The sequence below is a fragment of the Myotis davidii genome, unplaced genomic scaffold (genome assembly GCF_000327345.1).
Source record: "Myotis davidii unplaced genomic scaffold, ASM32734v1 scaffold514, whole genome shotgun sequence".
Classification (NCBI taxonomy): domain Eukaryota; kingdom Metazoa; phylum Chordata; class Mammalia; order Chiroptera; family Vespertilionidae; genus Myotis; species Myotis davidii.
This window is the reverse complement of record NW_006286236.1, coordinates 615,618-637,413: the sequence shown is the minus strand read 5'-3', so window position 1 is coordinate 637,413 and position 21,796 is coordinate 615,618. Positions and strand designations below refer to the sequence as shown.

General features: G+C 58.7%; 2 protein-coding genes across 4 annotated transcripts in view; both read left to right on the top strand.

Annotated features, from left to right (window-relative positions):
- The window catches only part of GGA1 (golgi-associated, gamma adaptin ear containing, ARF binding protein 1), a 20,958-nt gene extending 2,731 nt beyond the window's left edge, over positions 1-18,227 (top strand). Inside the window, exons 2-18 of one of the 2 annotated variants that reach the window (XM_006757423.2) lie at positions 3,360-3,363; positions 3,505-3,589; positions 4,867-4,942; positions 5,805-5,903; positions 6,846-6,969; positions 7,581-7,681; positions 8,357-8,437; positions 10,340-10,480; positions 10,556-10,637; positions 11,736-11,843; positions 12,507-12,659; positions 14,500-14,564; positions 15,019-15,185; positions 15,609-15,799; positions 16,647-16,816; positions 17,028-17,138; positions 17,230-18,227. In XM_006757423.2, coding sequence (XP_006757486.1) covers positions 3,360-3,363; positions 3,505-3,589; positions 4,867-4,942; positions 5,805-5,903; positions 6,846-6,969; positions 7,581-7,681; positions 8,357-8,437; positions 10,340-10,480; positions 10,556-10,637; positions 11,736-11,843; positions 12,507-12,659; positions 14,500-14,564; positions 15,019-15,185; positions 15,609-15,799; positions 16,647-16,816; positions 17,028-17,138; positions 17,230-17,340 — 1,869 coding nt within the window. In that variant the 3' untranslated portion in view covers positions 17,341-18,227. Of the gene's footprint in view, positions 1-834; positions 1,023-3,359; positions 3,364-3,504; positions 3,590-4,866; positions 4,943-5,804; positions 5,904-6,845; positions 6,970-7,580; positions 7,682-8,356; positions 8,438-10,339; positions 10,481-10,555; positions 10,638-11,735; positions 11,844-12,506; positions 12,660-14,499; positions 14,565-15,018; positions 15,186-15,608; positions 15,800-16,646; positions 16,817-17,027; positions 17,139-17,229 lie in introns of those variants that run through there. The other variant, XM_006757424.2, reaches the window with a different exon arrangement.
- Positions 18,228-19,289: 1,062 nt separating this feature from the next.
- Positions 19,290-21,796, top strand: part of PDXP (pyridoxal phosphatase) — a 25,945-nt gene continuing 23,438 nt past the window's right edge. The window contains exon 1 of one of the 2 annotated variants that reach the window (XM_015559861.1): positions 19,290-19,429. In XM_015559861.1, the coding sequence (XP_015415347.1) occupies positions 19,334-19,429 (96 nt within the window). In that variant the 5' untranslated portion in view covers positions 19,290-19,333. The remainder of the gene's footprint in view (positions 19,430-21,796) is intronic. The other variant, XM_006757447.2, reaches the window with a different exon arrangement.

The window sequence follows — 21,796 nt, the reverse complement described above, 5'->3', positions numbered from 1 at the left end:
AGAGAGGCGGTGCCCCGAGTGGGTACCTGCGACCCTGAGATGAAGGAAGACCCACCAACTGGGTGGACTGCCCATCCGATCCCGGGGCAGCAACCCTCAGGGAAGAGTGAGCTGCGCCCGACTCGGCTCCCAGCCCCCGGGACGCGTACGGGGCGCCCCCTCCTCACGCCCCGCCCCGGTCCTGGGAGAGGCGGTGCCCCGAGTGGGTACCTGCGACCCTGAGATGAAGGAAGACCCACCAACTGGGTGGACTGCCCATCCGATCCCGGGGCAGCAACCCTCAGGGAAGAGTGAGCTGCGCCCGACTCGGCTCCCAGCAGCCCCGGGACGGAGAAAGCAGCCTCCGACTCACTCGGGCCCCGACTTCCCCACCGAGTCCTCTCCTGGGGTCCCGGGAGGGAGCAAGCGAGCGCAGGGCTGCACCTCAGGCCCGGGAGGGAAGGACCCTGCTCCCTGTGGGGCCCGAGCCCTCCACTCCCTGGTCCTGCACGTCCTGACTCCCCCCTGTCCTTTGCCTTGAGTTTGCAACTTCTCAGATTTGCTGGTTCCCCCGCCTAGGAAGGGAGGACCCCCTGATCCATCTGATCCCCCAAGCTCTGGCCACACAGTAAGAAACCCCCAAACCTTACAGGCTTGAAAGGGCCCATCTCGAACTCCAGAAGTAATTTCAAGTTTTCTGTCACTACCCTCAGCCCAGCCCCTCAGCCTCTGCACCTCCACCCAAGGCTCCTTTCCCAGCCGTTGCCGAACTTCCTCCAAAGGCCCCTGCACCCCTTTCTCCGAATCTTCAGACACTGCTTCCTACTGCCCAGGCTCCTGAGCCCTCCACCGAGCTCCCTACCCTGCAGTGCTGGCATCCCTGGCTCTCACAAGCCCGCTCCCGGACTCTGCCCCAGAAAGCTGTGGGCTGCTTCGCCCTGGGCTAGTGTTGGACCCATGCCTGTGCCAGGGCCTCGGGGAGGCCTCTGGGTCTACGCTCAGCGCAGCACCTCGGCCTCAGGCACAGCAGGAAGCTTTGAGGGGTGAGCAGGGTTGACCCCCTGAGGTTAGCCCCAGAACCACACGTCCTCTGGCAGGGGGAGAGGGAGGGAGTGGAAAGAAGGCACTCGGCCGCCATGGAGACCGCTCCAGACGCCACAAGTGTCCAGGTCGCAGCAGCAACTTGGGGGGATGGGCAGGTCCCTGGCTGACAGATGTGACGGACAGGCTGAAGGACCTGCGGTCTGATGATAGGAAACAGTGTCAGGTTTAGCAACAATGGGAACTTTCTGGGAGACCAAAGAGTGTGGCCTGAGAAACAGAGGGGAATCCGGACTCCTGGTTGGGCAGTAGGCTGGGCCCCAATAAATTGGGGGTACCCCCGACATTTTTTTCTCTCTTTCTTTCCCTTTGTGCCCTAGCAAAATTGCAAGCTCTTCCCTTGGGCTGGTTAGAGGTTAAAAGTAGCCTCCGATGGGTAAATGATGACGTTTGTCACCACTGGAGTGACAGGGTAAAGTCACACCTCCCTGGAGGTGTTCTTCCCTGCGTCCTGCCCGGGAAGGTGCCCCCTGCTTCCTGCCCGGGAAGGTGCCCCCTGCCTCCTGCCCGGGAAGGTGCCCTCTCCTTCCTCCCAGAGGTAATAGGCCTGGGGCTAGGGGCCAGGGCCGGAGAAGCTGGTCCGATCTCCTGGGACCCAGAGGCCCTCACTCGGAGAGGGATGCAGGGGAGAACGCTGATGGCTCATGATTGCGCAGCCTCCTTGCTGGGTTCTGACTCAGGACCCGTCTCTAGAACCAGCCTCTCTGTCCACACTCAGACTCACATGTCTGACACTGGAAGGGACTTCCTGTTTCAGGGTCCACCCCCCTCGCCTCCCTCCCAACCCCCCGCAGGTGTCATTGAATGGGTAATAGCCCAATTCTCTCAGGCTGGTGTTCCCCAGCCTCTGGCCATGTTGGGGGGCTAGGAGGGGGAGTAGACGACCACGCTTATGGGGGGTGTCTCTTCCTGGTACCCTGGGTGGTCAGCAGGACTTCATTTCTCTAAGGGACTGGAGGGCTCCTGGAACAGAGATTTATACCCGGAGAGAAAATGCTTCATTCAGCTGTACCAGAGAGTAGCCCCCCCACCCACCTCTCCTTGCTGTTTTCTTTATAGCACCTCACAGCAGCGTGCAGTATTCTGTGTGGGGTGTTTAACTGAGAAGTCAGTGTCTCTTGCTGGCCTGTGAACTCCAGGAGGGCAGGAATTGTGTCTTGTTCACTGCTGTGGCCCCAGCACTCAGAGTGTTTATCGAATAAATATGAATTGAATGAATGGCTGCCAGTCACTAGGCTCCCAGGGCTCCGGGCCTCCCACAGCACAGGAGCCCAAGTGGGCAGCCGCCGCGGGCTGGGTCTCCAGCCGCCTCCTGTCCACAGATCCTGCTCTGTCCCACCTCCTGGGCTGTGTGCCCTCCACAGCGCAGGCTCTGGCTCAGGCTGGGAGACAGGCTCTGGGGAAGTGAGGATCTGCCTCCGCCCGCCCCACAGCTTTGTCCCGTGTGAAGCATTTCGTCATCCCAGCCCAGTCTGTCTTTCCAGCCAGCTCTGCAGATGGGGAAACGGAGGCCTGGGGAAGCTCTGTGACCCGCTTGGCGGTGGTTTAACTGCTGTGGGAGTTAAGGGAGGTGACGGTGAGGCCTTGTTTACCACCCCCTCCTTACCATTCCCACCTGCCTACAGCTGAGCCCTCATTCATTCGTTTACCAGGGGAGATGGGCAGGTACACAAGCAGCTGGATGTGGTGCCGTAGCAGCTTGGGCCTATGGTGAAGGTCAGGGCTGAGGGACACAGAAGAAAGAGCCGAGGCAGCAATACCAACTTGAGGAGGTGATGCCTCAGCCATACTCCTTACCAAGGCCCGTCACACTGTGCCCGGTGCTCTCTTCTCCCACAGCCTGGGCTGTTCAGAGGCATGCATACCCAGCCTGTAACTCCCTCCACCCCCTGCTTGCGTTGCCTCTTCCAGGCAGCCTCCCCTGGCCCAGGGCTCAACTGAGTCCCCTCTCCAGTTCCCAGGCTCCTTTGCCTCCCTGTCTCCGTGTATTGAGAACCTAGTTCCTTTGGCCCACTTGCCAGCCAGGCGGACTCCTGAGGGAGAAACGAGATGTTTATTTTTCTCCTGCTTCTGGGTCTCCTCTGAGCATAAATTTCGTGAGAATTGTGGGGACACTATTTCCAGGAGCAGAACAGAGGAGTGGTGGGCGTGGCGTCATACAGCTGTAGGGGCGGGGCCGTGGGGAGTAGGACAGTCTCTAAAAGCGGGGCCCTTCAGGGAGAAGCCGAAAGGGGAAGCCAGTGGACAGGCTGCCTTCTGTCCATGGACCGGACTGAAACATCAGCCCTCGGGTCTTGAAGTTGTGGCAACTGGCCTTTTTGTGTGCTCATTCGTACACCCTGCCCCCTACTGACCAATCCCGCTGCTGGGACGGAGTGAGAGGCAGGGATCCTGTGCTAGCCACACTGGCCCTCTCTCCTACAGACAGAGCCACGAACCCCCTCAACAAGGAGCTGAACTGGGCCAGCATCAACGGCTTCTGTGAGCAACTCAACCAGGACTTTGAGGGGTAGGTGGTCTCTCTCCCTCTTTTGCTCAGACTCAGCAGAATCCGCTGTGTGCCTGCTGTGCACACCGCAGACGCTAGCTTCGGGCAGAGACGTTTCCATTCTTAATGCTCTCACAAATATTTTTTTAATTTAGTGGTTGATTTGGGGGCGGAGGGGGGGAGAATCAACGATTTGGTGTTCCACTTATTTATGCATTCATTGGTTGATTCTTATATGTGCTCTGACCAGGAATCGAACTTGGTGCATTGGGATGATGCTCTAACCAACTGAGCTACCCGGCCAGGGCTAATGTGCTCACAAATTAATGACAGTAGTGGGCACTCGGTACTGAGTGCTGCTTAGGAGCCCATCTCTGAGGCGAGCCTTGCTGGACCCATTTTACAGGTGAAGAAACTGAGGCTATGGGGATTTAGCAGTTGCCCCAAGATCTCGCAAAGAGAAAATGGTAGTCCTGAGCTTGTGAAAATGCACATTTTGGGGCTGCTCTAGACTTGGACTAGATGCCGGGCAGGAGTCTTAGGGTAGGTATGTTAGTGGGTTCCCAGGTGATGCTGAAGTTTGGGGAGCACAGCTCAGTGTGCTCCTCCCCCAGTGCAGCGCTCCACTCGGGGAGGCTATGCAGACAGCGTGACGACTGCTTGGGGCGACTCCCCTCCCCTGTTAGTGGGGCAGGTAATTAAATGCTTCTGAGATTCCGTTCCTTCAACTGTAAAGTGGGGCGCGGGTGCCGCCCACCTCAGAGGGCTCTTGTGAAGCTTGGGCAGGAAAGTGCTTGTGCGGCACCGCTCACACCATAAGCACTCAGTACGGGGTAGCTGTTACTGTCACTAGTGACAGGTCTTTTAGGGTCTGGTAGCCGAGACCACCGCCTCCGCCGTGAAGCTGCTCCGATTTCCCCTAGAATGTCCTTGAGTTCCCAGGGAGCTGTGTCTGCCCATCGCTCCTGGTACATTGTCTTGTTCTGCTCCCAGCCTGGGCCCTTGAAGGCTGTGTCATCTCTCCATACTTGCGTCTGTGCTGAGCCAAGGACACGGCAGATCATAGTTCTTGTGAGGCTGGCCAAGGGGCTGAGCTCATGCCTTTGAAGGTCCCAGCCTGCACTCCCTGCCTGGCCCTACCCCATCACGCCAGTCCCCAGCCCTGCCCTTGATCCAGAGAGGGAGCTGGGCCTTTGCATCTGCCCTGCAGGAGCCACTGAGGGCTACGGCCTCAGGGAGTGAGGCAGCCCCCCGCCCCCCGTGTGGCTCTTCTAGCTCTGTCTCTTCCTCTCACCCAGGCCTCCACATGCCACCCGGCTATTGGCCCACAAGATCCAGTCCCCGCAGGAGTGGGAGGCGATTCAGGCCCTGACGGTGAGGAGAAGGGGAAAGAGGGTGCTGGTGTACCGCCAACCACATGGATAGACCAGGGGAGGCCAAGATTGGGGTTTTTGGGGTCCCATCAGACTCTTCAGGGCCCAAGGGCGTTGTGCCAAGATGGCCTAGAATGGGGGTCTGGGCCATCCCCTGAGGGTTCCACAGCAACCAGTGGGCTGGCCTCTTATCCCAGACCCTGCACAGGTAGGTCTCTTGTGGGGAGGAAGCCCCCTAGGGTCATCTGGTCCAGAGGTTCCCCACCCAAGCTGTGCATCAGCTCTCCCGGAGGCTGGTTAAACATACCACCCAGAGCTGCTGGGTCAGAACTACAGTACCTGCATGCAAGAATCTGCAAGCTCCCAGGTGCACTGCGGAGCCAGCCCAGCCCATCAGTGATCTCCAGACACAGGAGTACCAGGAGTGATGCCTGGGCTCAGGCCCGAGGTTTCTTGCCAATAGCAGAAGAGTACGGGGTGCTCTGCAGCCCCCAAGCAGGGGTCATATAGCAACTGACTATGTACCCACACTGATTGTAGGTGGTAGTAATAAACAGGTTTTCTTTTAATAGTTATGTCTTTATTTTTAACACATTAAGTTTTTTGTTTTGTTTCTCAAATACACACTAGTCCTATGATTTCATAGACATATAGCTTAGAATAAGGCTAAGGTAGATGGTGTCTATTTAAGTTTAAAAAAACAATCAAAGGAATATAGTAAGAAAATAATTTACAAATGGTATCGAGATGGCCACGCCAGGAGGTGGCGATCAGTCTCAGGGCCTCTTAACCTCCGAACCCTCTTGTCCTCAAGTCACTTTCTCCCTTACAAAACCCTGGGCTTCTGGGCTGCCTCCCCCCAGGTGCTGGAAACGTGCATGAAGAGCTGCGGCAAGAGGTTCCACGATGAGGTGGGCAAGTTCCGCTTTCTCAACGAGCTCATCAAGGTTGTGTCTCCCAAGGTGGGTGCTCCCAGCCCAAGCTCAGCCCTGTGCCGTCTGATGGGTGACGGACTGCACCTCCTCCTGGGGCCTCCTCCTGGGGCTCGCGCTCCTCCTCCTGCCTCAGCCCCCATTGGAAATCTCACCGGCAGGAGCGCAGCCCCTCTCTCCTGTTCCCCTCACACCGCGAGGCCGGGGCAGCTGATTCCTAGGCAGGGTGCTTCCGCTGACATGGCGGCTGGCCCGGGAGCTGCTTGGTACTTAGGGGCAGACAGCTGCAGGGCGTGCACACCGCTGCCCCAGCACCAGCTGCTCAGGCTCTGAAATCTCCCTCCAGACCTGGCCATGGCGCCCCACCTGTCCCCACGTCACAGGAGTGGCTCCCTTGAGGCCTAGGATGCTGAGACCCCAAACCTGAGTGATGGAGCCTGCTGGCTCCAGATGGGCCACGCCCCCAGCTTGCCCGAGGAGTCCTCCCATGGGTCATGAACATGTTTGGTGCCCCTACCCCCTTCGCCCTTCCTCACTCAGACCTGCTGTCCTGAGTGGCTAAATGATCCGGCTGGCCCCCCTGTTCTCCTCCCAGAAGGTGACTCATGTGAGAGCCAGTTCCCTTAGCCTAGTGTACTGTTGGGGGGCTGAGGGGTCCAGGGCCAAGCGTGTCCGCAGCTGCCCCTGCCCTCGTCAGCCCGGTGGCGGCTCCTTCCTGAGGTCACAGAGTTAAACCTTACATGAGCAGGTACTGGGCTCTGCCTTAGCCATTTAAGCTCTGCATCCTCATTGTGGGGAAACTGAGGCGTGCAGCGTTAGCACAGCTAGCGAGTGACAGAGCTAGCAGGTGAGGTCCGCCTGTGCCAGGCTGCTTGGGGGGGATGTGAGGGCCTTAGAGGCCAGCTTTCCGAGGGAGTTCGGAGGAGACAGCCAGCCAACGTCAAGGGCTTCCCCTCCCCTTGGTCTTTGAAGTATCTGGGCTCTCGGACATCAGAGAAGGTGAAGAACAAGATCGTGGAGCTGCTCTACAGCTGGACGGTCGGCCTGCCCGAGGAGGTGAAGATTGCCGAGGCCTACCAGATGCTCAAGAAGCAGGGTGAGGCCACTCCTCCCCTCCTGGGCGCCCGCTACTTGGGAGCTCTGGCAGCAAGGTCTTGGGTCTGCCCTTTAACTCCCCAGAACACAGCCAGTGAGCCTTTTTGTTGTCCTGCCTGAGGCTAGCCTGGGTGGAGAGAAGGTGGGTTTGGGTCAGGCTTCCCTTCAGAGAGTGGCTCCCACGGAGTGGCCTCAAAATATGGGTGCCCACTCTCCCCCGTGCAATTCAACGTGATAGGAGCAGGCCTTGGCCCACCAAAGCCTAGTGCAGCGGTTCTCAACCTGTGGGTTGTGACCCCTTTGGCGGTCAAACGACTCTTTCACAGGGGTCGCCTAAGACCATCCTGCCTATCAGATATTTACATTATGATTCATAACAGTAGCAACATTACAGTTATGAAGTAGCAACGAAAATAATTTTATGGTTGGGTCACAACATGAGGAACTGTATTTAAAGGGCCAGAAGGTTGAGAACCACTGGTCTAGAGGCAGCATGCTGGAGAAAGACTCCCTCCACCGTCCTTTCTGTGCTTACCTGGCCACGGCCCCATCACACCCCTGCCCCTGGGCCTGGGCCCTTCCGACAGCCTTCCCACCACCCGTCTACTCTAGGGATAGTGAAGTCCGACCCCAAGCTTCCAGATGATGCCATCTTTCCCCATCCTCCTCCTCGGTCCAAGAATGTAATCTTCGAAGATGAGGAGAAATCCAAGGTGAGGCTCCAAGGAGGGGTAGACGAGGGCTCTAGGGCCCACTTGGGGGTAAGTGAATTCCAGCCCCTGGCTGCCCTGCCCGTGAAGCAGAGGCTGAAGATGAGCATCCCTGTGGTGGGTGACAGGCACTGTTTCTCAGGCACTTCCTGCTGCTGGGTACTCCCCGTACGGTGCCCTGCTTTCAGTAAACACGAGTGTCTGGTGTCCGTGGGGTTGGTTTGAGGGCATTTCATAGGTTGCCCAGGAGTTTGCATGTCTTTTTGTCGTTCACCCTTTGAACGTAATTTCATTCGTTGTTTGTAAAAGAAGCATGTGTTCATGGGCAAGAAATGAAACTGCACAGGAGGTAAGATGCACAGGAAAAGCTCCTGCCTACCTCGCCCAGCCCCAGACGGTAACCACAGCTAAGCTTCTTGTATACTGTTCCAGAAAGGCTCGCTAACAGCAGTAATAGGATGCTTTGGGCCATTTGTTGAGAACTTATTTCTGCCGGGAACTGTGGGGAGCACTTACGCGCAGTGTCTCAGTTGTCCTGTGGCCACCCCATCAGGTGTCAGTAGATTCTTGCCATTTCATGGGAGCTTAGGTGACATCCCACAGCCAGGAAGTGGGGAGCCAGCACGTGACCCCAGGCCCACTCCCTGCCATCGTGGTCACGCCCTCCTGTCTTCGCAGATGCTGGCCCGCCTGCTGAAGAGCTCCCACCCGGAGGACCTCCGAGCGGCCAACAAACTCATCAAGGAGATGGTGCAAGAGGTGATGGCCGAGCCGGAGCATGGGGAGGAGGGGTGTGAAGATGTTCAGCGGGGCTGCGAGGTGGGGTGCATGTGCAGAGGAGGGTTCTGTAGTGACCCAGCTGGAGGGCTGTCACAGCAGAGGAGCTGATTGACTGCAGGACCTCCGTGGGCTGAACCAGGACCACTGTAGAGGGAAGAGTTCCCAGCAGCAAAGTTCACCTTCCCTGGACCTTTTCCATAAAAATTAGGAATAAATTGAGCTTTACTACATTTAGAGAGTGAGAGAGAGAGAATAATGTATGTTTAATTTATAAATAAATACAGATGCTCCTTGACTTACTGTGGGGTTACATCCTGTAAATCCATTGTAAGTTGAAAATGTTTTATTTTTTTTAAATATATTTTATTGATTTTTTTACAGAGAGGAAGGGAGAGAGATAGAGAGTTAGAAACATCGATGAGAGAGAAACATCGATCAGCTGCCTCCTGCACATCTCGTACTGGGGATGTGTCCGCAACCCAGGTACATGCTCTTGACCGGAAGCGAACCTGGGACCTTTCAGTCCACAGACCGACGCTCTATCCACTGAGCCAAACCAGTTTCGGCAGTTGAAAATGTTTTAAATCAAAAAAGTGTTTAATATCCCTAAGCTACCAAACATTATAGCTTAGCCTAGCCTACCTTAATCCCTAGAGTGCTGGGGAGCACGACTGCGCTCCTCCTGTCTTCACCAAAAGTGCCGGGAGCGCTATCGCACTCCTCCTGCAATGTCCAGTTCTAAGTCTGCTTTTATTAGTGATGATATCGCTAAATATGTCAATTCTTGCTGTGAAGATGACGATTTTGTGGGAGATATTGAATATGTAACTTCATTTACTTGCGATTCATAATTTTTTCCCTAAACTGCTGTAAAATCAGCAAAAATGCCTTGGCAATTTTAGCATAGTTCCAAAGATATTGGTTAGCACTCAAAGGGTTAAATATGCTCACAACACACATTAGCCTACAGTTGGGCAGAATCCATCTAACACAAAGCCTATTTTTGACTGCCATGAAATTTATGCATATCGTTTTCACACCATCATAAAGTAAAAAAGTTGTAAGCTGAACCATTATAAGTTGGGGACCATCTGTATACATGTATCATGGGTGCATGCTGAAACATTTTTTTTATTGATAAAGACAAGTTCTCAAAAAAGTCTGCAGTCTGGAGACCCAGAGGGCAGAAGTTCTGGGTTGTCTCTTAAAGTCAGGCTGCTCTGACAGCCAAGAGCAAGTGCAGGGCGGCCCCTCGCAAGGAGAGTGACGTATCCGAAGACCGCACGGCACAAGCCCTCCTTTCATGCCACAAGGGAGGAACATGCGTAGTAAGGAGAGTTGGCCTGGGTATCAGGGGCACTTCCTGCAGCGCCTTTCAAGGATGAGTGCCCATCCATTTGCCAGGACTAACGACATTGGCAGGGGTCACTGCACTGGGTTCCAGACTGCACTTGATGAGTGCAGAGGTCTTTCACTCTCAAGTACCGGAACCTCCTTTCAAGAGACAAACATGAGGAAGGCAAGACTCATGTAGAAGCACAGGTGTAGTAGGTCTGGGCCCTGGTCCTCCAGAATCACCTGGCAAGTGTGTTAGAGACCCAGATTTCTGGGCCATCCCTGGAGACTGGCTGAGGGCCCAGGAAGTTCTTAGGGGGCCATGCAGACACCTGGGTCCAGGGGGCACTGGCAGGAGGAGAGGAAACGAGGAGGGTTGGCTGAGGGCTTCTTGGACCAGAGTCCCCTGCTCCGGGGATGAGGGGCTCTTAGCAGTGTCTCCCTTGACTCCCAGCCAGCAAGCCCTGGGAACAGTGGTGTGGGCAGTGCTTGGCTCGGAGCTGGGCCTGACCCAGCGCTCAGGGGCGTTTGCCGATGCCTCCCTAGGACCAGAAGCGGATGGAGAAGATCTCGAAGCGGGTGAGTGCCATTGAGGAGGTGAACAACAATGTGAAACTGCTGACGGAGATGGTGATGAGCCACAGCCAGGGCGGTGCTGCAGCCCAGAGCAGTGAGGACCTTATGAAGGTGTGCCTGTCTCCACCCTGTCCCAGTCCACTCAGCCAGCCTGCAGCCCTGACCTGCCCACCCTACTGCCCCCAGGAACTATACCAGCGCTGTGAGCGGATGCGACCCACACTCTTCCGACTGGCCAGTGACACAGAGGACAATGACGAGGCCTTAGGTGAGCCCCAGGCAGAGCTGGCTCATTGCTCTATCTACTTCCCCCACCTCTCCCAGGGCCTGCTGAGTACCTGCAGTTAGCAGGAGCTACCACCAGGGGGCCCCTTTCTCCAGCATTGACCTTGGGTTTCTCCTAGCTGAGGAAGAAGGAAGCTGGGAGCTGATCTGATATCCTGGAGAGACCCTGGGCCAAGCTCCTTCACAGACACCTCATTTACTGCCCACAAGCTGCACAGGAGGGAAAATTGCTGCCATCTCACAGCTAGCGCTGGGGCCGAGGGTGGGGGTTGCGGGGGCGGGGGGGTGTGACTTGCCCAGATCACAGAACAGAGGCAGAACCAGGGTGGAGCAGGGTTCTCCGTGCAGACACTGCCTCCCTGGTAAGGGCTGCAAACTGAGAGCGGATCCCACAGGCTGGGCAGTTCCAGAGCTGAGCCTGTGGCTTCTGCTAGGGCCACGTATCAGGTTCTCATCCTGTTCTCTGCCACCACATCAGCAGGGCCTCTTGAGCGGCGGTCTGGGTATCATCTCAGCGCCTCACTCAGCGGGAGCTCACTTAGCGCCTCCCATGGGCCGGGGACCTGGTCTCCACCAAGAGGCTCACTGTCCAGATCCCTCGATGCCCTGGCTCCCCAGGAGGTGATACCGACAAGGGCCTACTGTGTGCCAGCCACTGCTCTTGGCCCTCAGGGATGTGGCAGTGATCAAAATGGACACACCACCTCATGGAGCTGGTAGCCTAATGAGAGGAGACAGACAGTAAGCCCACATGAGCAGTGGCATGGAGAAAAACAAGTGGGGTTAGAGGAGGCCTCCCCAGTGACCTGGGTGAAGACCTGAAGGCAGGAAGGCAGGAAGCACGCAGAGATCTGGGGTATCGACAGCAGAGCCATGTGGAGGCCTGGAGCGGGGCCATGCACTGAGTGCAGGGGCTGCACAGGGCAGTGTGGAGGGAGCAGTGGACAAGGGTGACCGAGGGCCTGAGTCTGGGTAGATGAGATGGGATGCCTGCCGCCCCACTCCCTCACGAGGGCTGCTCATCTCCCCACAGAGGCCCCACATTCCTTCACACTGGCCTCTCCCTTTCTGCCCATTGCAGCGGAGATCCTGCAGGCCAACGACAACCTCACCCAGGTGATCAACCTCTACAAGCAGCTGGTGCGGGGCGAGGAGGTCAACGGAGATGCTGCTGCCGGCTCCCTCCCTGGTGAGGAGGCGCAGGAGATTGGGAGGGGGGCCCCCAGGCTGGAGGGGGCAGCGTCTGGGGTGGTGCACTGGTCCCAGAGCCGCTAGCAGTGACCACCAGGGTGACCTGGCCCCTGAAGATGGGGAAGGCCCCCAGGGAGAGAGTCTGTGCCACGCCTGCAGCTGTGGGGTGTGGACGTCTGAATGTGGGACGAAGCGGGAGGGAGCCGGGGGTTTGGCGAGGACAGGCAGAAGGAGGAAGACCTTTTGACAACTCGGGCACCTCTGTGCAGAGCTGGATGACACCCCAAGGCTTAGTCTCATCATCAGAAGTGGTAGGAGGGTCTGACACACAAACAGGCTGATTCAATGAGGGTAAAACGCCAGCTCTGGGACCCACAGAAGAGGGGAGGGGGAGGCACTATGCAGAAGCAGTAGAGTTTAAGCAGGGCCTTAAGGGTGGGAGGCAGTTCACCAAGTAGAAGCAATCTGTTCCAGACAGAAGGAATAGCATGTGCTGAGGAAAGGGCTTGGGGGGCAGATTTAGGGGCAGGGGCCGTGTGGCCAAGGAGGGGGGAGCAGGGGAGTCATGCCGGGGGGGGGGGACAGCTGCCCCTCAACCCCATGGACTCTGAGAACCTGAGCGTCCTCCCCAGGACTTGCCTGACTCTCCTTTCCCACCCAGGGAGTACCTCGGCCCTGTTGGACCTCTCAGGCCTGGATCTCCCTCCTTCAGGCACCACCTACCCAGCCGTGCCCACCTGCCCCGTCACCCAGGGCAGCCCCGAGCAGCCCAGCGCCTCCGTTTCCCTGCTTGATGATGAGCTCATGTCTCTGGGTGAGGATGGGCCGGGCCCGGAGGGGGCGGGCGCAGCTGCAGGCGGGGCTGGTGCCCGTGCACGAGCTGCTTGCAGAGCCTGGTCAGGTCAGCGTGCGAGTCCTCCCCTGAGCGCTGTGGAGCTCCCCAGCCAGGAAGGGGAATGGGGACTTGGGTGAGGAGTGAGACAAGGGGGACAGTGGGCCAGGTTCAGTTCCCCTCTCTGGGCATGTCAGCGTACCCTTCCTGGGAGGGTCTGCCCACAGGATCGCTTACACACCCACCTGCCCCTCCTCATTCAGAGCCAGAGGCCCTGCCCTGTCTCACAGAGCGAGGTGGGCGGCAGTGGTAAGAAAGCCAGGGCGACAGCCACTGATGGGCCCGCTTGTGGGTGGCCGAACCCCCAGTGAATGCTGTGGCCAAGCCACCTCTGGAGAAGCGAGGTGTGCTGTGCACTTCCTGTCCCCTCGTCGCTTCAGCAGAGGCCTGAGCCTCCAGCTTCCTCTGGTTTCTTCTCGAAGGCAAAGGAAATGTGGGAACAGGAACCAGCAGTGCCAGGGCGGCCCCCGCCCAGCTCTGGGACCACAAAGGGGGCTTTTCCTAAACGGTTCTGCAGCAGGAAGTGGGGGGGGCAGGCTAGGCAGTGGGCACTTCCTGTGTGTCAGACGGCGTGCGTCGCATTTATTAGAACAGTCCTCCGATGTGGGTGCTGCTGTGTGGGCACAGGGCGGTTGTCACCAGTGAGGGGTCACACAGCGAAGTGGCAGAGCTGTACTCAAAGTCCAGCCAGTAGACCATGCTCTGGCCAAATCTAGACTCGGCCACTTTCCAGCTCTGTGGCCTTGGACAGATTATTTAGCCCCTCTGAGCACCTGTTTTCTCATCTCTAAAAGAGGGATGAGAACCACGTCCCTGCCTTGTAAGCTGGTTTAAGCATTAAGTGAGACCCAGGGCAGAAGTGCCTGACACATCAGGGGGTGTAGGAAACGTTACCAGTTACCACCGTGGTGTCAGAGGTGTGGCCTGCGGAAGGGAGCCGATAGCCACAGCTTCCTGCGCTTGCCTTTGCCTGTCACAGGCCGGCCCTCACTTATTCAGGATTTGCTAGAAACAGGATAACTTGTCTTCTGTCGGTGAAGTCTGGGTGAACCTGGCCAGAGTGGGCTCCAGGGCAGGCAGAGGTCAGACTGATGGGTGACCTGCTGCCTTCTACCGATCAGCAGCCTTCACAGCGCCCACAGCTCTCTGGACCAGCGAGCCAGCTTTGTTGGCATTGCCAAGGCGGATGGGGTCTTCACAGTCTGCCCCAGCCCACCTGCATTGTGTACATGGGGCCACTCCTGCCCAGCCAGCACCTTGCCCCGGCCGCTTCGACTCTGGGCTAGGCCCAGGGCCCCGGGCCCCGTTCACTGTCCCACAGCGCCCTTCGGACACTCAGAGGGCATCCCTCCAGTCGGTCGGCAGGGTGCTGCCCCCTGGCCATCTGGACCTTGAGGTCAGGAACCCCACTTGGTGTCTCCCACCTCCTGCACTGCTCCCCACCACCAGCAGCAGCCGCCAGCTGGTGGTGCAGATGGAAGTCCTGACATCTGTAGTTGGCTGGGCTTCTGAGCAGCAGCAGAGGAAGCATGTGTGGCCGGGAACGGGCTGTCGGGATGTTAGCTTCTCCTTCTGCTCTGTGGCTGGCTCCCTGTGAGAGTGCTGACGTGGGCTTTTCCCCTTTGAGCTGAGCCTCTCGGAGGAAGGAGTGCAGGGGGGAGGGTAGGAGCCAGGGACCCCAACCTATCACACCGGAGCCCCATTTCTCTTGCCTCTGCTCAGGGATCCAACTCCTTTATCTCCCTCTCTTGCTTCCCCGCAGGCCTGAGTGACCCCACACCACCTTCAGGCCCAAGCTTGGAGGGTGCTGGATGGAACAGCTTCCAGGTAGGAGGGCCCGGAACTAGCCTGGCCCATCCTGGCAGCAGAGCACCTGGGTCAGGCAGCCAGGAGAGCAATGAGAGGAGATGAGCGGGAGGGACAGCCCAGGGCCTGAGGCTTCCATCCCTGGGTGGAGAACGGCAGGCGGTCCTCTTACCTCCGGTTCCCCTCCCTGCCAGTCTCAGCCTTGGGCCTCCCTTGGGTTGAGGTGGAGGCTCCTTATTCCTGTTCTCTTGAGGGTGATTTTGAGGTCCCTGGAATGTGAAGGTTTCTAGAGTAGAACCCAGACCAGGCCTGCCAGGCCTGACCCACTAGTGACCCTGCAGTGAGAGGGGTCAGGCCTGGCAGGAAGGTGGTCCCCATCCCTGCTGCTTCTTCCCCAGACGTCACCTGCAGGAAGGGGAGGGGGCCTCCTTTTCAGCACCACCTCACCCACCTGCGTCGTTTGTATGCCCGACAGTCATCTAATGGCGCTGAACCCCCCGCCCCCGCTCCAGCACCCAGCACGGACAGTTGGCACCCCGTTCAGACATCCCTGCCAGCGAGCAGTGGTCTGGATGACCTGGACCTCCTGGGGAAGACCCTGCTACAGCAGTCACTGCCCCCGGAGTCCCAACAAGTGCGGTGGTGAGGGCACACCCTGGCTGGCATGGGGGGAGCCCTCTCTGTCCCACAACCAGACCCGGCAGGGAGAGGCCCAGTGCCAGTGCGTTCCTGTGAGCAGTGGCTGCAGAGCACCGCCTTGTGCCAAGCACTGCACTGGGTGCAAGGGTGGTGCTGGGCCCGTCCCAGGGCATGGAGTTTATAAGAGAAAGGGGACCTGTGCCCCACTCAGGCGTCCCAGCACCTGAGAAAGATGGAGGGCCAACAGTGAGGAGGACACAACCCCAGGGACAGGGGAGGGCTGGGAGAGCTGCCCATTTTAAGGTGAGGAAACCAGGGCCAGAGAGACAGGGAGGTGTCAGGGATGGTCAGGAAGCCCACCTTCCCTAGGCCCCCGGTCTCTTGGTCACCGAAGAGTCACCTCTCAATGCACTGCCCTCCAATCAGGGAGAAGCAGCAGCCCGCCCCCCGGCTCACGCTCCGGGACCTGCAGAATAAAAGCAGCGGCAGCTCACCCAGCGCCAGTGCCGCCAGCCTCCACAGCACGGTCCCTGAGCCCCTGGGGCCTCTGCAGCAGCCCACACAGACTGAGCTCTCGCTGGCCAACATCATTGTGCCCCTGGAGTCCATCAAACCCAGTGAGTAGGGCGGGGGCACTTGCGGGTGCCGGCCGGGCTAGGTCAGCTTGCGGCCCAGCAGCACCACCCACCGCGTCGCCTCTCCAGGAGCGCTTTCTGGGGGACAGGTGGGAAAGTGGGCCTTTCTGCCCAGTCCTTTCTGCCCTGCCTGGCTCAGCGAGGAGCTCTGGGCAGGACCCTGCACAGCCGTCTCCTCATCCATCCCAGAGTGGCCCAGAACAGCCATATAAACTCCAGGCTCACCCAGGCAGCAGACTCCGATGGCTGGCCCCCGGGACAAGGTTTGGGGTCTCCCCAAGATCACAAAACCACACTGAGATAAAGATCCAGGTCTGGGTCTGGGCATCTCCCGCCCGGGAGCAATAGGGGGCCCCCAGCAGCACAGGCCCTGCACAGACAGATAGACGCCCAGCCTTCTCAGCCTCGTCCATCCGTGACCAAGGGCGTCACACTTCCTGTGTCCCGGGAGGTAGGTAGTGATGCCCCATCTTACCAGTAGGGAGGCCCTGAGCAGTGGAGTGACTAGACCAGGATCACACAGTGAGACAGGACCCCACTTCACCCCAGCATGCCAGCCAGTAGCCGTGCACGGACTGGCAGAGCCCTGCATGGGGCTCCGTTCCCGGCTGGGTGTCTTGCCTCCGCCATGACACTGCACGTTCACCTGCCTTCCTGGGCGTCAGTCTGTACCCTTGGCTGCACTGCTGCCCAGGGTCGAGGCGAGGACCTAAGTTTGTGGGTTCATTCGTTCATTCCCAGCTGAGCAGCAAAGACCTGAGTGAGCTGGTCGGGTGTGCTTGGGCTTGGCCCAGCACCACCCATTGCTCTCTGCTCCTCTCCCCTGCAGGCAGCATCTTGCCGGTGACCGTGTACGACCAGCATGGCTTCCGGGTCCTCTTCCACTTCGCCCGAGACCCGCTGCCTGGGCGCTCCGACGTGCTGGTGGTGGTGGTTTCCATGCTGAGCACCGCCCCCCAGCCCATCCGCAACATCGTTTTCCAGTCAGCTGTCCCCAAGGTGACACTGTCATACCTCCCTCCTCTCAAGGCCGCGTGACTCCAGGCTAGACGGGGGCCAGCTGGGAGTGGGGACTCGGGGTAAAAAGGAACCAAAGGACAGAGCCCCAGGACCCCCCGAAAAGGAGCTGGCGGTCAGGCTGGCCTTGGCTTCTCAGGATGGAGAAGAGAAGCCAGGGCTAGCTGTGCCCGTTGTGCCCTCCTGTCCACAGGTCATGAAAGTGAAGCTGCAGCCACCCTCAGGCACAGAGCTGCCGGCGTTCAACCCCCTCGTCCACCCCTCAGCTATCACCCAGGTCCTGCTCCTTGCCAACCCCCAGAAGGTGAGGGCCCAGCTGGGATGGGGCACTGCTGTGGGGTGGGGGCAGCCTCCTCTCCACCTCTGACCCTCTGCCTTCACCGTCTCTGCCCCAGGAGAAGGTTCGCCTCCGCTACAAGCTCCTCTTCACCATGGGCGACCAGACCTACAACGAGATGGGGGATGTGGACCAGTTCCCCCCGCCCGAGACCTGGGGGAGCCTCTAGAACAGAGAGGGAGGGGAGAAGAGGAGGGGGCAACGGGACTGGCCATTGGCTAGCCTGGGCAGGAGGCTGTGGTGGCCGAGGACACCCTTTGTCCCCATGGCCATATCCCCTGTGCCTGGTGCTTCATCCCTCACCCCTGTGCCCCCCTCCCTCCGTAACCCCTCCCCTGCTGAGCCAAACCCAGCAGGAGGCTGGGCCTGGGTTTGCACTGCTGGGGACTTCACCACAGGTGGGAGCCTGCCGCAGGGGAGGGCTGTGGCCCTGGAAGGACTTGGGGTCCTTGGGTGAAGCATGGCTGCCGGGCAGGGGCCGGGACCTCAGGGCCAGCCCGACCCCAGCCTGAGGTGGGGTCATCCCCGCCCATCTCTTATGCCTTATGGGAAGGCCCAGCCATAACTGGGAGCCACGCTGGAGCCAGGAACCAGCTCAGGCCTCCTCCATAGGATCTGGGTAACTGTGGGAGGTGAGGCCTGCACCCCCAGCTGTTTGCACTCTCTGGTGTGTGGTTTGACTCAGCTTTTATTTCTGAGTGGCCCTGTGGTCACCATCTCAGGGGGCCCAGTTGGGGGAGCCCTACCTGTCTCCTCCTCTTCCTGGGGGTCTCCCTCTACAGGCCTGGCCCCTTTGCTCTCAGGCCTCCTGAGGAGCTGTGGGGCCGTGCAACTGCTGGCCCAAGGGTAATGCCAGAGGCAGGTGGCCCCACTGGGGGCCCCAGGACTCTGGCCCAGGGAGGGCCTGCACTGGTTCCCAGGGTCCCCTTCATTCCTGGGCCTCTGCTGGGCCTCCTGTGGGTGTCTCGCCTCTGTCCATCCGTTTATGGGCAGGAGTGGTCAGTGTGTGAGTGAGAGCAGGAGTATTTATGGAAATAAAATGTCCTTTTTCCTGGACCAGCTCTCGTAGCCCTTCTGAGGTGAAGGGAAACGGAGACAGAAGGGGTCCCAGGGCTACCCTGCAGGCCTCTCGGCCTCTGCATTTGGCGCTCAGGCCATGGTTCCTCTCCCCACCATCCCTGAGCCCTGCACAGGAAGAGGCCCTGCTTACGGGCCTGTGGCCAGTGCTGAGTCACCAGAGAGGGCTCAGGGCTGTGGCCGGTGGGCGCAGAGCCGTCCCAGCTGGAAAGGAGCAGCCCTCGCTCTGCTTGCTCCGGGCCTGCCAGGAGCCCTGGCTGCTCACAACTTCCTCCTGCTGCACTCAGCTCTCATAACACAACTGTGCTGCAGCCCCGCCCCGGAGGTCCGGCCTCGGCCTTGCTTCTCCCTTTCCCCAGACGCTGCTCCCAGGAAGCAAAGCGCCAGTTGCAGCTTGTTCCTGGAGAGGCCAGAGACCTGCACTGGGCCCCCTGCCACTCCCAGCTGCAGCGCACTTCCCCCTGCTGTTAGCAGTTTCTCTTAACGGGAGCCTGGGGTCCAGGACCCGGGAGTGGCTTAGAGGCTGCGGCTGAGAGAGCCAGTGGTGCTGAGCTGAGCGGGAGGGGTTAGTACCTCCACGCTGCTCTGCAGGAGAGAGTTCCTGTTCAGTGGTCTGGGGAAGGCTGCCCGCCATTTCTGCTCCTAGCAGATGATGGGAAGCCCTGCTTTAAGCAACCAGTTTCACTTTGTCTAACCTGGTGTTCCCCCGTCTGAACTTGGCCACCGAGCCCCTTCCTTAGCTGCTATTGAGATGTGCTGGAGGACAGCCCAGCCCGCTGGTTTTCAGAGCCCTGCACATCCGACTCCCCAGCTTCTGTGCAGCAACGGAGGGACGCTTGGGCAGGGGGCGCTCCTGTGGCAGGGACACTGAAGGGCAGAGGGGCAATCCTCACCTGCCATGCTGCCGAGGGGACAAAAGTGGCACTTCCACTCCTCACCTGCTGGAGCCTTCCAGCATCCCGTGGACATACCCTCCCAGCTGCTCCCCTACCCCCGCTACTCCCCCCCCCGCCCCCACCCGAGCAGAGCTCCTCCTGACTTGTGATGTCTCCAAGACAGTCTAGTTGGAAGGTCCTTCCTTCTAAATGAAACAACCCTATTTCCTGCAAGGCCCCGGGGTCCCAGAGACACCATCTGGAGCTGAGTCTCCTGCTGGCCCAGGAAGGCTGCGGGCTGCGGGGATGTGTGTGACTGCAGCCGGCGTCGGGGGCTGCTTCCGGTGGGTTCCCTGGCTCGCTGTGTGACTTTGAGCAAGCCCCTTGCTTCCCTGGTCTTTAGGTTCCTTGCTTTAAAATAGTGGTGGGGAACGTTCGGCCTGTGGGCCATAGAAGGCCCAAGAAATCATTTGGTCCGGCCCTGCCAAGGCATTAGGGGTGAGTTAATTGTTTGACCAAATATAGCAGGCTCATTTTTAAGTTGATAATTGTGTATGGCCGCGAAAGATGTTATAAATATCCAAATGGCCCCTGGCAGAAAAACAGCTTCCCCACCCCTGCTTTAAAAGGAAGTGAGAGGGACCCTGTGAGCTGTAAGGACCCTGAAGATTCTGGGCAAAAGCAGACTGCATGCACAAGCAGCCCAACTAGGGCTGGGCTCAGTGGACTGAAGGTTGTGGGTCCGATTCTCGTCAAGGGCATGTACCTCGGTTGCAGGCTCAATCACTGCCCCCAGTTGGGGCACCTGCAAGAGGCATCCAACTGATGTGTCTCTCACATCGCTGTTTCTGCCTCTCCCCCTCCTTCCACTCTGAAAATCAATGGAAAGATATCCTCGATCAACCAAAAAACCCGTATCCCATACTGTCAGCTGGGGATGACCCAGATGTTATAGGGACAGGGAGATCCCTTCAGTCATTCAGACTTCCCACCTTCCCTCTTTGTAGTCTGTTCATCCAAATGTCTGTCCGTCCTGCAAGTGCCTCTTGAGTAGCCCGTGCCAGGCACTGCCCTGTCCTCAGCTCACAGCCTGGCATGGAACCTGTGAGCCAGGAGCTCAGCATGACATGCTGAGAGCCGGGAGGGGACGGGAGATGCCCAGCAAGGCCTGAGTCTGTGAGGGGTAGGGGTGGGGGGTTAGTCAGAGGAGGGACCCTTGGCTTCTGCTCCCTGGAGCAGTCATTCCCCAAGTTCCGTGTCAATTCAGACAGAGGCGGGGAGCCCAGCGCAGGAGACCCAGAGCCTTTGGAGTCCGTGGGCTGGAATGGGGGGCACAGGAAGGGAGTGGGCTCAGCCTCTTGAAGGGTGACCCCACCGCCACCCCAGGAGCAGTGGGGCTTCCCAGACCTGAAGCCACACTTCCACTTCTATTTGTGGGGCTGGAGGCAGCAGCTCGTGTGTTTTTTTTTAGCAACCGCAGCACGCTGTGCTCATCCGCTCACGGCAGCCAAGAGAAACAGGCTGCTGCTCGCCCGGGGAACCTGCCCCCAGCCGCTGCGGGCCTCCTGGCCTGGGCACAGGCACACCAGGCAGGTGACGGGCCAGCCCGAGGCCTGGCGCCAAACTAGACCTGCTGCATGCAGCCTCTCCCTCAGTCCTCACAGCTGCCCTGTGAAATGGGAAACTGAGGCTCGGGATGAATAAAGGCCACACATTGTCATGTACTTTATTTAGCACATCCTCCAGGGACATTGGTGTCCCCATTTAGGGCCCACACATGGCCACCTTCTGAGCCTACACACCTCTGTTGGCTGCTGTCCTCTGCGGCTGGGGTTCAGGTGCAGACTCTAGGGCCATCAAGTTGTGCTGGAGGCCTTGTGCCCCAGCCCCACCCCAGTGCTTCCTGGGAAGTCCTTTCAGCTGGAGCAGGAGGCAAGGAAGTTTCTGGAGCCCCAGCAATCATACCACATGCCTCACTGCTCTGGGTGGAAGCCTCCACTCAGAGGGCAGCACTGATGTGGCCAAACAAACAATATGTCAAAGTGTCTAAAACGAGATATTCTTGCTCAGTCCTGCGGCCCCACCGCTGACCCCTGCTACCACCACTGCACTGCCCCAGCCACTCGCCACCCTGCCCACATCCTGCTCTAGCTTCACAGCAGACACTTCCCAGGCTGTCACGTTTTCTCAGCCTGTACTGAGCCTCTGGGCTCCAAGCAGCCATAGGGATTCAGGTGGGGGCAGGGGCCAGCATTTCTGGGTCTCCAGGCGGTCCCTCTAACACAGCAGGAGAGCACATGGGGGCTTTGGAGATCTGGTGTCCGGTCTGCTTTCTAACTTGGTCTCTACCACTTAACCAGCTAGGAACCTTGGGACAAGAACCTCAGTCTGCTCAGCTGTAAAATGGGGGCAGTACCAACCTCACTGGAGGATGGGCTCAGTAGGGCCTTGACTTACGAGTGTCCCGACTAACGAGTTTTTTGAGATACCAGCTGTCTCTCCGCCGATTTTCTGCATTGAGTTGATAGAATAATTTGAGTTAACGAGCTCGGTCTCGGACGAAATTAAACTCGTAAGTCAAGGCCCCACTGTACATAACAATAAGTGCCATTGTCCCAAGGCAGCAGGACACGTTTAGGGGGCAACTGAGGCAGGAATGGGGGCAGGGTCTTG